At 36.2% G+C, this 15840-nt stretch overlaps 1 protein-coding gene across 14 annotated transcripts in view; it reads right to left on the bottom strand.

Annotated features, from left to right (window-relative positions):
• GULP1 (GULP PTB domain containing engulfment adaptor 1) overlaps positions 1-15840 on the bottom strand; it is a 166256-nt gene that overhangs the window by 80412 nt on the left and 70004 nt on the right. For all 14 annotated transcript variants that reach the window (XM_085227613.1, XM_085227616.1, XM_085227617.1 and 11 more), the window contains one exon: positions 4359-4420. In XM_085227613.1, coding sequence (XP_085083739.1) covers positions 4359-4420 — 62 coding nt within the window. The remainder of the gene's footprint in view (positions 1-4358; positions 4421-15840) is intronic.

Genomic DNA, 15840 nt, shown 5'->3' on the forward strand with positions numbered 1-15840 from the left:
TGCGGTTAAACACATTTATTATGATTATATCCAAGGCATTTTGAGACTAGTGAAAGTTAATTTAAATTCACTTATTAATTGTAATAAATTCAATGCAGGAAAAATAAATCATTTCCTATAATGCCCTCTTATTTTTCATTAGTTTTTAATTTGCAACACTTTGCTGTTCTGTATGGAGTATTTTGCTACATCTAATTTCCCCATACAAATTTAAGTAGACTTTTTTGATATTCTTTCATAATTACTTTTACTGACACACCATCATTCTGCAAAATGCTCGCTGAGGGAAAAAGGAGAATTTGCTAGTACAGCTCCATCACTTGGTAGCAGAAGTGCAGTTTATGTCACGACAATATGCTTTTGATCACAGAGTAGACAAATGATACAGATATTCAAAGACAGGACACCAAGAGCCCTGCCTGGTACTTTACTGTACAGCAGCACACTTGAAGAACAGCGTACTTTTCACTTAAAATTCTTTCTCCAGAAAAATATTCTCTGCTATTTTTGAATGTTTAATAAAGAAAGTTTGAGAAATTAGTAATTAAGTATCTGCGATATCAATTGTCTTCAAATCTTCCAAGTCTCCAACTTAAACTTCATCTGGAATCGTTTGTGTATCTGGCATCAGGCAAACCCCAGCTCAAATAACACTCCTTAAAGCTGATGTAACAAAGAAGCAGGCATTCTTTATTACAGCACCGATGCACAGAGGGTTGCTCCACCTAATGGGCACACACCAGAACTAAGGTACATCCCTTACATAAAGGGATGTTTACATGTTTGGAAAGAAGTCTGCAATGATCATGAGATCTCGTATCCACTTAGGTTTGGATAATTAGCAACAGGGCTAACTTTTTCAGCAGGCTAGACAGATGCTAATTTTCAAGATGCTCCTACAAGGGGAGCATCCAGAACAACATGTGATGTTTTAAAATAAGCCTCAAGTAAGCACTAGGAGAACAAAAGCCTAGATACTATAAAGCCACCTTATCACTTGTTAAAATAAACTGCAAAGGGTTTAACATGGCATATTGCTACACAAAATAGCAACTTTCCAGGTCTTGTGAAAGGTCAAAGCTACTGGCTCTGTAGGCTGCTAGAAGCCAGCATAAACACTAGACTTACAAAGCAGAACCTATAATCCGCAAAATGGATAGATGTGCATGTAGAAATTTGATGCAAACCAAAAAATAGTCAAGTGACCATGAGGAGAATCTTGGAAGAATATATGTAATTTACTACAATGAGATATACTAAAATTCTTGCTGTTTAGAGCAGCGGCTTAGTAGAAACACATCCCTCAGGGCAGTATCAGTTATGTGATGACAACCATCAGTCCATTTTTTTTTCCCCCCAAGGCTGCAGTCAGGTTCACTTTGATCACACTTGGTTTTAGAGAAAAAAATGGCCAAAAGGCAAGAGAATTAACAGAGCAAAAGAGCTTTTTTTTTTTTTTCTTCCACAGTACAGAAACATAATGCACCCATCTGTTCTTTCTTAGGAGCATTACAGGAAAAAAAAAAAATAGAAATTTCAGTTTGAGTTATTTAATTGCATGCCTTGATAACAAATAGCTTTTATTAGGTGAAAACTCCTGTGCTGTTACACCTAAATGAGTCCTATGCCTCCATATTTTACAATGGGGCTGTTACTAACAAGATCATAAGTGCATTTTTTGAAAGGTAAGAACAGCTGTGTAACCAGTACGTTTTCAAAGCATTGTATGTATGAGCAATTGGAGCTCACAAAGCAATGGATTGCAAAACTGTCACTTCAGTAGGCCCACATTACACCTCCATACTAATATGTAACCCACTCAAACATCCCTAATGAAATTAACACTCCAAGTCCCTCATTAAGTCATGCTGTATTCAAACCACCCTGGAAAGCAGGACATTTCTGCAAAACAAATGCCACGAGAAGTGGATATGGTCACAAAGACAGCAAGATTCAGGACTCATTTCCTGTTTAAGGGTGTTTCTTATGAAACCTGTGTATCCTGGATTTTATCAGCAGAAGAAACAACCCTGGATACTTCTCCAGTTTGTACAAAAGAGAACAATTCTGTAGTATTGCAAGTGGCTTTTAACATTCAATTGCTTTGATTAGAATTGTTCTTCGTAAGTCAGCACTTAACACATGGACTGCATTTTTATCAACAGGATTTCACTGATTCTTAGGAGAATGTCTAAGGAATCAAGTAAAGAAACAAAACCGCACCTTTTCTAGATTTTTCTTTTTTAGTATCGTTTTCTGATTATCACAGAAGATTAGCTTTTTGTACTTAATCAAGAACAAAAAATGTTATTTTTCCTCCTATGTAATTTGTATTCAAGAAACTACGCAGCAGAACAAAGCTCACTTGCCCTCAGAATAAAAGAACACCTCCAGTATTGCTTTTCATCAACTAAATTTGATTTTCTGAACTTGTCATCTTTATTATTCTTCACTCACATAATTATCTTCTGAAAGAAATCAGATGGAAAAGCACTGTCATTTCTACCCAATAAATAAAAAAGCTGTATGGATACAACGTTAAAGAATTGGACAGGGAAAAACAACTATTACCATTTGTAAAAACAAAAAGAAAAACCTACCACCTGTCCTCAGTTTTGCTTTATAGATGCTGCCTGAGTTTTTAATCATTATTTCATGATCTAGTTCCAAGGTATGCAATCAGTGGACATATTAGTTAAAAAAAATCAAGACATTACCGAACTCAAATGGTATATATTAATATAACCATTGATTTCTTTTAAGCAAAAATAAATTGCAAAATTTGACAAAAACACCTGCGCTTGAGGATTGATGTGTAAACCTCATTTAAAGTAAAGAGATAAAAAAGTCACCTTTAAAAAAAATACAATGTTGTATACTAGAGCTCTCCACAAGCATTCTAACAGAGCTCAAAGACAACAGCGCAGGACTCCCCATGATGTCTGAACCAACAATGAACAAACATTGAACCCAGAACATACTGGGGCCTTTATTAACCTAAATACAGTGGACTTCATTTGAAAAGGAATTTCCCATTCCTTTTCCTCTGCCAGGGTAGTTACTGACACTGCTTTCTACAGTTAGCAGCACTCCACCACTATCATCTTTATTCTGAATTTTTCTTCTCCATACGTGTAATTACTCCTATTTATAACATATTCTATTAAGAACGGCAACAAGACAAGGAAGGTGAGAGAGAACTCTTCCTAATAAAGACGACCACAAATGAAGCAACTTCAGTGCATTAATACAATTCGTAGTTTCAACTTGCTCTTAAAACAGATGGTGCACTACCCTTGGCATGTATTCCTTGCTCTCAAAAAGCTTAATATAAAAGCCAAGCTATCTGGCAAGGCTATCCAGCTAAATTGCAATACATCTGGTAATACACTCTTTGGTCAAAAACACAGGTCGAGAGCACACAGAATAAAAACATGTTCACCTGGCAACTAACAGAATGAGATTCAAATTTCCACTATGGATGTTTGGTCACTGAGTGGTAATGCTAAGCACAAAAAAATTGCATATGTGACAGTGGGGAATGCCACTATAAGAAACTGGTTTCTGCTCTGTGAAGTTGCTCTCCATTTTATGTTAAAAACTCAATGTTAAAACCCCAAACAATTACGGGATAATTGATAATAGATAACTCGATCCAGAACAGAACATGGTGCAATCCTACTGCAATATATTCCCAGTAAAATGACGAGTAATAACTCACTTCGCCCTAGTTATAATGGATAGCATATATTCCCAACTCCTTTTAGCAGACCATATTTTAAAATTATTTTGGAAAAATGCATTTCCTGTGAACAAAAGTCATTAAGCTAATTAAAATACCATTACAGAACTTCAGTGTAGCTGATATAAATGAACATTTGAATAAGACGTGTGATTTTTCTGCGCAAAAATTGCATTATTATTCTACCATATTCTGAAAGCATTTGACACTTCAATGCATCCAGCAGATAGGATTGTTACTCAGTGTCTTTGCTATTGTTCAAAAGAATCTTGTGCTATTAATTTTAATTTTTACACACTGTAAGAAAGCAGTTTGATATTAAATTCCTTTGCAGTCAGAATTTCCATCCATTTGGCATCCACTAAAAGCAAACAGGATCAAGCAGAAGAGAAACACTAGTTTGCTTTCTACAAACTCTAACATTTAAGACAGAAACAGAATCATCTGACTACTATTTAAGAAATAGAGACAATTCATCTACAAAATAGACTTTTACTTACTAAGTTTTTCCTTGCTATTTGACTACTCCATGTCTCTGCAGTTTTTAAATGAAAAGCAAGATAGAATGCACTGTGTTTTAAAGGTAAGAAGAGAAAATAACTTCATATATTCTTACCTTTGCATTATAGGGAATATAATGCTTTGATAAGGCTTCAGGAGTGTGCATCCATGTTTTGTCTACAGAAAAGCAAAATAAAAGAAGCACTGAATAGGTTATTCAATTGTTAATTAACCTATAATAATACCTATGTGAAAAGCATCAACAGTACTAATTATGCTCACATTTGCATCTGTCTGAAGTAGTTACTGGGGCTAGATGTAAACTTTTTTTTCAGCTTCCCATTTACATGAAAGAACCTCATTACTTCTCTTGGACACATTCCTCATTTAATTGAATTTATTCACCATCAGCATTCCAACTCCTCCCCTTCAATTTGTTGCTCTAAGGAAGTTTGCTGCTTCTGCTTCTCAACATCAATATTCCCTGCATCCTATTATTTAAAGCACTAACCACATCTTGCACTTCTAATGATGTTTTGTTGTGTTTTGACTTTAACGTGATTACCAACACGTTAAAGGGACTAAGGAAATTATTTCTGAACAAAATATTACAGGGAAAATAGAAATGAAACCTTAATCTTCCTATAAGAAAACAGAAGTAGTCAGCTTGTAGTAACTGATTCAGAAGGTTAGAACTTGTTCAATCTTTCGTTATATATTCTAAATAATAGCTTACTTTTCTTTTGATGATTTTTGCATCACAGAACTGTGCCACTGTCTTACTTTTCCCACTGCACATATAATATGGTGACATCATGACTTTATTATTAGCTAAATATATTTTGCTTCCAGTTTAGAGTATTCTAATAATTCAGGATGAATATTAACGTTAGAAAAACAAAGTTTTTATCAAAAATGTAGAATATTTTTTTTCCCAATTTAAGGAAAAACACGCAAATTTGAAAGTAATGAACTGTATCACCAACTACAAGAGAGAATCTGTCACTGAGTAGTATTTTATATCCCATGCTTTTTGATATTGAGTAGTATTTCTAACATGACACAACTCTTGTTTTAATTAGCATGAATTCAAGTCACAGATCTGTAACTTCATTAAGTAACAGGATAATAGCTTAAAGCAAAACTTTTCCCTTGAATGTTCACATACAATTCTCATTGTCTTAACAGGAGCCGGAGTTACGGCAATTACTTCTTTATTAGCTATGCATAAGAACGGTAAAACCTAGACCACTTCAAACTGATTAGGAGCAAAAGCTGTGACATTAATTGACACTAAAGCAATTGAACAATCATTTGGATATAAGGAAGCAAAAAGACTGTTAGACAAGATATTCACCACAGTCATCGAATCAAAACTGCAAAGCTGAAAGACATTTTTATCTTTAAGCCAATCTCCTTGTAGATGAGTGGGTTCAGATGTGTTACTCAAGAGAGATATTATCACTTCTTAATTAAGGAAGCAGGATTTCTCTGCTCAGAGGCATGCAGAAGTACAGCTACACGCTGCAGCAACTGTAATTCCTTTCAAGCGTGCCTTGCGACTGCCGTGCAAACCAAGTACCTGCTGAGTTCCAGAACATTCTAAGAACTGAAGCCTGGTCTCCATTTCAATTACAACACCAGAAGCTGACACGATCCACAAGCGAAAAAGGAATGAAGGTGGTGTGAAAAAGGAGCATGGGAATATAGCCTAACAGCCAAAAGCTAACCACGGGCTCCATGAACAGGACTGTCAAGAGCTGAAAGGCAGGAAGCAGGCTACTGTTAAGTCTTCACCAGAAGGCCCATGGTGAGGGGACAGGCCCACCCTCTGCCCCATACTGCTTATCACAGCAGAGGAGAGACATGCCCAGTGGAAAGTTAAGCTCTCAATTATGCATTCACACCGCTAATACCAATGTTTTATTTACTCCTTCCTTCCACATCAGCTGTTCACTAGCTTCATCAGCATATTGGCATACTTATGAATTTGTCGAGAAAAACCTAGCAAAATACGCTCCAAAATAAAATATTGAATCTCTTAAAGAACTAAAGCCAACCACCCTACAGTGTACTACAAGCACAAACAAGCAATAGTACTGCAGCTTCGAAAGACTAAATTGACTAAGCATGTACCAGGAAAACTAAGAGCTGTTTTAAAAAAATTGTTTCCTCCTCCCTTCTTCCCATCTCACGAATGACACAGTTCAAACCCAGAAAAATGACATAATTGAATTTAGGAGCCGAGCTGGAAATACTTGTCTCAGTTAAGCTGCTGGTAATCTTTCTATTATTATCACTAGGCACAAAACTTTTCCTGAAGCATTTCTGTCAGTTGCCCACCTGTGTACTATATGGTCTGCAGCAAGGGATAACGCTGCTAGGAAGTTTTCAGTACTGTGGGCACACTTAATTAAGAGAAGCGATACAGGCAGGTTCTGTTCACTCAAAAGGAAATCATTAACTTTGCCGGGTACCAAAAAGCTACCTGGATTTTATGAGATTCATGACATTAATTAAAACAAGCCAGCAAGTAGTGTTTCCAACACCCACATGCAGGTCTGCAGACAGCGTGATCCAGGCAGTATGTATTCTATAGATGTTGAAGCCCATTTCCTAGGGGCAGGCAACAGTCACAGGCTAGTGGCATTTTTGAAACATCTCTTGACATCAAACAGAATCTATGTGAAGCAAAATCCACATTGATAGAAAAAATATATAAGAGAGCAGATGTTACAGAGGTTTGTTAACAGCATTTCTCTTTGAGCTCTAAGCTCTGATTTTGGTCTTACGCCTCTATTTTTCAGTATTTGTCTGAACTACTACTAAGCTTCATTTCTCATAGCCCTTCCAAATACCAAATTTCAGGCATTTTGCAACCAACTGACCAGAATACTACAGAAAAAGAAAACCCATAAAACCAGTGTTCTTTTAAACAGCTGATTTAAGTGTGGTTGCTGATTGTACAATTCCTCGCTATTCAAATTAAATTAAAATGGGTTACCATGGTTTAGTAGTTATTCATTTTTAAGCAACAAACATAATAGGAAATCCTACAATGAAATGCAAAGTACTGCTCACATTATGATTTTATTAATTCAATAGAAGCAAGATTTCTAGACATTTAACAGATAAATAAAACAGCAAGTTCTAAAGAAAAGACCAAAACCTAGACAAAACAAACACTGACACAGGCATGCATGGTACGCAACTGAGGTAGAAAGTGAAAACTACAATTATTTCACCTGGTGAAAACCACAGCTCTTCCTGACTTTGTCTGAAGCTATCAACCTATGTTGCATTAACATTTACATTTAAGTTGACTTAAGTGCCTAACTTGTGTGTTTTCTTTTGAGAATTGTGACTTTGGGCCATCCAAAAACCATTAAAGCATAAACAGAATTTAACTGGAATGAAGCATGAGAGATGCTAGGAGGCAAAATGCTGAGTACGTGGTGGTTTTGACTAACACAGTACCACTGTGTTAGCAAAAGACGGGAAGAACGTACGCTGTTCACAACACAACAGCAGAGTAAGCCACAGCACTGCTTAAAGAGAGCCAGTAACCCTGTATGCCCATATGCGAGTGTTTTGCAATCATATTACATGCTTGCTGTGCAGCACAGACTTAAAGAGATGGATGTCCTGTAGCAGCAGGACAGCACCTGATCTAGATTTTAAGAGGATTTGATTGCCGTAAGAGTTTCTTGGGTTTTGCCCTCTGCCAGCGGGAAAGCTGCCTAAAACTAACATTTGGAAGATGAATCATTTGATAGATGTGATTGCATTGGCAATTCATTCCTCTGTAGCCCTGCTGAATCACACCAATCCCTTTCTACCATAAAGGGGATAAGACTTCACAATCTGAATCCATGTGAAGTACTAGCTTGTCACACTGTCTAGAAGAAAGAGGCACTTTGTGGCCTTGGTGGCATTAAGAGACCAGAAGGAGAATGTGCAGACAAACCCCACACTGAAGTCGATAGACCCAGAGACTTCATGAAGTACCCTGATGAACTGTGCTGCACTTATTAGAGAAGAACGTTAGGTTAAGTAACAATACAACTCACCATTTATCTAGCAAAAAGAAAAGTAGTAACAGTGCCAAGAAATTGCTCTCACAGATATAGGTTTCTTCATGCATTACTTAATGCGTAAGTATTGTAGAAAGAATTTTGCAGGGAGATGTAAGCGAACTCGTCTATAATACTAAACTGCAAAACAGTGCTTAGTAGTGCTAGTTTAGTTAAGGTTCTCTAAATCCCTGACTCATCATGGATGCTACACATAGCTCCGCTTAACTCAGCTTCCATATATTTATCAAATGTAAGCCCAAGTGGCCATTCAAGTTAATGCAACAGAGGAAGACTCTGGTTTGAACGTATTTTTAGTACCTCAGTGAAAATACAATCCCACCTAGAAAGTAGAAACTAATACCTTAATCCTTTAAGAATCAAAATCTATTTGACATCAGTGGATATTAAGCAGCAGAAGAGAATAAGTATTGGAACCGTCTTTCCGTTCTGCTTTATGAAACTTGCTATGAAGGGAAAGATCTTATACAAATTTCAAGTCTCCTGCAGTCTCCCAAAGAAGAGAAAATCCCACAAGATCATTGCTACATCTGTGCAATACCGATTCAAGGAACAAGCAGCCTACTTACACGTGTATATACGTATCAGATTTTTTCATATTATCTAGGGTACCTGTCTTTGTATCGATAAAGAACATCTTCACAGTATAATATACACTACTATGAACAGCAATATACAATTGCCAGCTCGCCGAGCCACTTACGAAATCCACACAGACAGCTAACTGAAACACTGAACCATAAGACGTGATATCTGTGACCCAAGTTTTGATATGAATGCAGTATTTAAACACTGCAAATAAGCCTACCTACAATCAGAAATTCAGCTAGGGCATTCACCTCAACTTGCAGAGGATCTATATATTCAAGTAGAAGTTAATTATTAAAATTATGATCAGGTTAATACGATTTAACAGAAATAAGTCAAATTCTGTCCCAAATATGTAAATGGAAATGACACTTGATATACATAATTCCATAATAATTAGCTGTTTTTTCTTGCTTTTTTTTTTTCCTTTGTTTTTCTAAAAAAAATTCTTTGGAGACATAGCTACTCTTTGACAAGACACTGAAGCCGTATCTTCCCAAAACTTAACGAGCTTTGCAGAATGTTTAGCCTCTCAATGTCCTTCTGTTTTAATATTTAAACCTTATGAATCATTTTAAATAGCTGATTACTGAAACAGTGAAATGATGTCATAGCAATGCTTGTTGGCATGGTTACAAAATGAAAGTCTACTACTTGCGCTTTCTCAAAGAGTAACACTCACTGCATGACCTACTCATTATACGCTACATATTTTAAGACATGGATTTTACCATCTAGGACAGTTTTGACAAGAGGAAAGACAGATTAAATTAAGATATAGGTGCAACCGATCAGTGATTAGCAAGTCTTTGCTTTTGCACTCCTTATTCATTGATGTTAAGGACTTTTGAGAAGTTCCTAAATCACAGCAGCAAACAAAACACAACTTTAACCTATACCTTCACGTTGCCAATGAAAGACTTGAAGTAGAACTCTTTGTCTTTGCTGAAAGATTTGAGTTGAAGGTGAAAGAGACTAGCACACTATAATCCATTGTAAGCGATCACATTTTTCAAAAGCTTTCACTATGGAGTACACTCAAATCAAGCCTCCAGCTTTTGCTTTTTAGAGAGCAGTAAAACTTTCCTGTATGACTATAGATAAATGCAGGAACGTATCAATCTTGATTTTAAAAAATTACTGAAAGAAAACAATGCAGAAAATGCTCTAAGTTGAGAAGTTATAAAAAGTATTGGCTGACCTCTCAATGACACATTTTCAAAACCTGTCACACTGAAGCTGTAAAACTGCATTTATACGCACACACAAAAAAATGCCTCATCTTTAATTAGACATTCATCCTGCTAAATAAGAGGATGTGTGTGCAACTCATGAAGCGTATTTAGAGTAACTTCCCCAAGCTTACAACCTAAACAATACACTTCAGCAACAACTCTACATTACACACTAATAACAATTCTCCATCAAGACTTGATTTGCTTGTAGATCTCAAAACATACCCTTGACTAACTGCTGTACGTAACATTGAACACTGCTAAATGAGGCTGCATAAATTTTAATAGGGTGGAAACCAGAAGGCTTAGGTCTCTTCCAATGCTGTTCCCGTTTTAGGGACAGAATTTGTGCTGTACTATTAAGCAATGTGTTTATGTACTGAAAGGAGCTCTTTAGGATTTGCAAGAGGAAAAATAACTTATTTTGCTAAGTATTACTGTCAACATTCATAGACCTGTTCTTTGAGATGCCTTGAATATTCTGTAAGCAGGCAATAGATTTCTGCTATAATCTCCTGAAAATAATGCAGGTAGAAGAGCCAGTGGGAAATTACAATCCCATCCTCCTATTCTCATGTTAACAGCTGAGGAAAATAAATTCACTCATAGCTAACAAACTCTTAAGATATAGGCATGATGGAGGAGTTGCCACACTATTTTCAAAAGAGAGCAAAATATTATGCCAGGCCAAAGAGAGAGAGAATAGCTGCATGAAGTCTCCAGAGGAAAAAAAATAAGCTTATCTGTGCAGACTCAATATGAACCCTTATAGAGTTCCCAATATGTACTTTTCATTTGCAGTTGTATAACCTCTAAAAACATACTACAGCCAATTGATTCCAGAACAATTCAGGTCAGCTAGATCCATTCACTCCTCTTTTAAAATTCAGAGGTGATATTATTTGCATTATTTTTGTGATGAGGAACATGTTTTCAGCTCCCCAGGGCAAGTGAACAGATCTATCTTTGCACAGAAGTGCATGCATGGACACGCATGCTCCAGAATAAAAACACACTTCCTTGTCACGTCAATGGAAGATTTGGTCCTTACCAAATTAACATAGCAAATCTGCAACTTTCATTGTTACCATACTTTAAAGGGAACCTCAGTAGCTTAACAAGAACAGTAACATACAATAAAATGACTGAAAAATAAACAAACAAGACCATATGTAGTTAGTGAGCTAAAAAACATTACTAAATATTGTTTTTGCACAATACCATATTTCAAAGCCCACAAAGCATTATCTAGGAAGCACAAAATATATTTGCGTAGGTATTTCTAAGCTATTAAGATGAACGATTTTTGTGTTAATATAATAAATGAGAGTCAAACAACACATTTGATAAACAAAAATGCACCCTTAACTTCTAAGCTTTACTCTAGTAGAAATTCTTATTAAATTTTTTTTTAATCAAGCAGCAGCTGTTTTCTGGTGATGGTGGTTTTTTTTTGTTTGCTTGGTAATCAGAAGAATATCTGTAGATCAAAACGAAGAAGATAGTAACTACATGCATTTCTTTGGAGTATGCGAGTATTCACTGATATATATATCTAATTTTAATCACTGCTGTTAACGTTGAATTGCAGCAATGCAATAAATAATTCATTTAAATCACTGATAGATGAAATACTAAATTCTTTCAAGGAATATATTTACTTTAGAGATATACTTAACACTTCTTAGCACTTCACCTGTTGTCTACTCATTCAACTAAGAAAGACAAGCCAAAACACATGTCCCTCTGGAATGCAGCTTAAGTCTACAGTACAAATAAAGATCACAGTAGAGACAGTCCACTCTTGTAAAAGAGGATCCTGACAATTAAACGCAACGGTCTACATTTCCGAAGACAAGACTCATAAAAAGACAGTACATTGAAAGGATATTGCTGAAACGTATAATTCCTGATAAACAATTCCCTTTAACATTATGAATGCCATCTACATCTCATGAGCCGATAACCTGGCAGCAATCACCAGGTTTCACAGGCCAAAGAAACCCACCATTAGCAAACTCAGATTTCTGCACCCAACAGCGGCGTTGGAACTGAACTTCGTGCCACGTGTAAACCAAGACAGACGTACTTTAGGATGAAATAGGATCACTGGGGCATAAGAAAGAATGAACTACATTCAGCTGTGATTTTTTGTCCTACACAAACCAAGTAAACTTGTTTGGATTTCACACACTGTAATTGAAGGCTAAATTTAGCCAGATGTGGATACATGGAGCTACAAACTTAGCAATATTTTGAAACACTCAGAGTTGCAATCTTTTTATCCCAGTAAGTTTGAATTACAGCTATTCCATACTCGATTACGCCTCTCATGTCCAATGTGGCCAAATCCAAACAACACTAGCTCATTTTTGTTTCATAGATACGCCACTTCTTGAACTCATGACTCTGAATGAATATCCACAGAACAGATAAGTGCTCTGGACCTATTTGGTAAACATCCCCTCCATTCACCAGAAAGGAGAGAAATGTGAAGAACAAAACTCAAGCGCACACGCACACACCCTCTTAACAACAACAACAAAACCCACAACATAACTCACGTTTATAGTTGTGTATACAGATAACATGTACACGCTACCATGTAGATCAAGACCAAAACGATATTCAGTTTAGATAACGATACACTAATAATGGAAAAAAAAATCCCAAAGTTAGACAATACAGCTTTCACAAAGGTCACTTATAAAAAATTACACGAGGTTACAAAGAATTACTCCTGAACTGCCTACCTACATGGAAGACTGAAATCATGAAGAGGCACACTTAAAGACAAACTGACTTCGGTCTGCTACTTCCAGTGTTGCATTATTTCAAAGCAACTACGCTACCATACTAGACATTAAAGGAAAAAAATAAAAGATTTGCAGAGATAAGGACCCAAAACCAGATGAAATCCAAAAGAAAGCTCCTGATACTGTGGACAGATCGATACATATTTTCACAAGCATGGTTATATTAACAATGCAACATGAACATACAATACATTGTTCTTGATTTGATGTTTTTGTTTGTTTTTTTTCTTTGAATACTAAAAGGAAAGAGATCTTAAATAATCTATAAAATTATAGATTTTGAGTATAGTCCAAGGAACAGAATGTAGAATTTATGTTTTTGTACAGTTGCTAAGTCTTATCATATTTCTAAAATAGAAAGTTTTCTCCCTGATATATGCAATTAGTAGCCCAACCAACTTCCAGCACGGTCAGCACGAACGTCAGCTCTTTTACTTGGTACAGGTATGGAAGAGTTATTTTCCCATACTGAAGCATGAGAGTTCAGCAGGTGGTGGTATCAGCTTGATACCAGAAATCAACTTTTCTCTCAATGTTATTTCATAAATTATGAAATGTTACTTGTTATATGAGCAAACTGACCAGAACAGATATTGTAACTTCAATTTATTTATAGTCACCTGCGTAAGAACTCCCTGAAACAAGCTGAATTTGTTAACGCTTCTCATCTTCTTATATTTTTCATTGTCATTATTAGGTGAAAGATGAAAGCTTAATTTATATTTAATTTTAAATTTTATTACATCAGTTAGGATTTCAACTAAAACAGCCATCAGTAAACTACAAAAAATTTCAACTGAAATATAAACACCAAATATTCAAGCTAAAAGTTCTATTGTGTGTCATCAGGTCAATGACTGTAATGCCTATTTTTAGAAACAGAGCCCTCAGCACACCTATAGTCATTAGAAATGGCTATTTCATGTCCGTATAATAGCCAGGCAGAAATAAGCTTACACCAAGTACTTGCTCCAGACATCTTACATACTGCAAAATTCCACTGCAGCAGTGGAAGTAACAAAGATAAGAGTCTGGTCATAGAAGCATACAATGGCCTGGGCTGAAAAGGACCTCAAGACCATTTAGTATCAATCCACTTGCTGTATGGCAGGGTTGCCAACCACTTGACCAAGCCTTGCCTTGATCTCTGAAGAGCACTACTATGACTGACAACAAATCCATTGCTCTGTAACGCTCAATACACAGTCATGTCACACCCTGTGTCTGTGGGAAATTTTTTTTTTTTTCTTAGAAAGGTATCAGTTAATTAACCAAGAGCTCACATCCTTTTCCTACTTGTAACTTGTTCCTTACAGCTCTTCTGTGAACGCACACTCTGCTAGCCAGCCTTCAATACGGTTGTTTTTCAGTGCTTTTCTTTTTGCTTTATCTATTGACCTCTGCTGTTAATAAGGAAACTCGTGCCATTTGAATGGCAGTGAATCAAGAACCAAGCTTTTGAGCAAGTATAGGGAGGTCTGAGCCAGCCCAGTCACCAGCGTAATTTGTTCAAGGATATTAGGAGCTACTATGTTCTGAACATGCATCGTACTGAAAGACCAGTATACACTTACTGTGATGAAGATGATTTAAGGACAATACCAGCTCCACACATTTCAGATTATCTTTAGTTATTGTAAATGTATCACACCTATTCAAATTCTGCTAGAAATTCTATACGTTTGAAACAGCTGTTTCAAAGTGCTCCACAGTAATAAACTGCTGCAAACTTCTAATTAGCACAAATCCTACCAGCACAGACAGCTGGAGGCTAATTTAGATTTAAAGAGAACTGCCAGGTAAAGTCACTGCATTCATATGTAGCTCCTCAAAATATCCATGTTTTTGTGAACAAAAGAAACTCACTTCAACTTCACCAAACCCAGGTACAGAAATCACTTGAACGCTGAGATCTGGGAGTGAAATCAGGAAATACATTCTAGTTCAACAGACAAACCTCTTTGAGCCCACTCTTGAACAGATTTGTTTTTCAGATTACATCTTATTAAACTTTGATGTAGCCGAGCTTTTCTGAACATCAAATGGCAATATATATGCGTACATATATCTTTTTCTTGACAATTGTTCATCTGGAATTTGTCTTTTTATTAGAATATGAGAATAAATGTGTTGCATCACTGTCAGCGAACTAAGGGGATGCCAGTGTTTAAATCTTCTGATCCCTCAAATTCTGAATCATCATTATGAAGCCACAATAATTTCACTTGATTTCACTGTGCCTGCCTTTCATGATAAATGTCTTGTTCTTGTTGGGGGTAAAGAGAACTACTTACGAAAAAGAAAAAAAAAAACAACAACCTGATTGACCAACAAAGAAAATGCCCTTGAAATTCCAATAGTTCAGGTGAAGTTATTAAGAATTTTCCTACCACAAGTAGGTGAGCACAGAAAGGAATTAATCCAGTCTCAACTAACGATCTCAGATACTAGAGGGTACAACCTCAGAATTGATTAAATGTGCCCTTGCCAACAAGAGCAAGTAGAATTAGTGAAAGAATATTTCAGAGCTCTGCATGCAAGTCAGCCCACAAATAGCTCATAAAACAAAAGTGGTTTGTTTCTGAAATGTGGTATGCTGAGTTGTAATTATCAGAAGTCATTAGAAAAAAAAGAAAAAAGCATTTGCAACAACAACAACAACAACAAACTATCAAAACCCTAAGCTTCTTTCCCACCCCTGGTAAATCTACAGTTCACAGAGATTGGAACAGTCTCTCAAATTCTTTGGAATAAGTTAGACAGCATTATCAAGCAACTAGTAGGTACAGATCTCTTGATAGGGTTGTTACAAAAATACATCAGTGCGTACGAGCATCGGATATGGATTTCAGTTGCATTTGTCT

This window comes from Meleagris gallopavo, chromosome 7 (assembly GCF_905368555.1).
Source record: "Meleagris gallopavo chromosome 7, MGAL_WU_HG_1.1, whole genome shotgun sequence".
Classification (NCBI taxonomy): domain Eukaryota; kingdom Metazoa; phylum Chordata; class Aves; order Galliformes; family Phasianidae; genus Meleagris; species Meleagris gallopavo.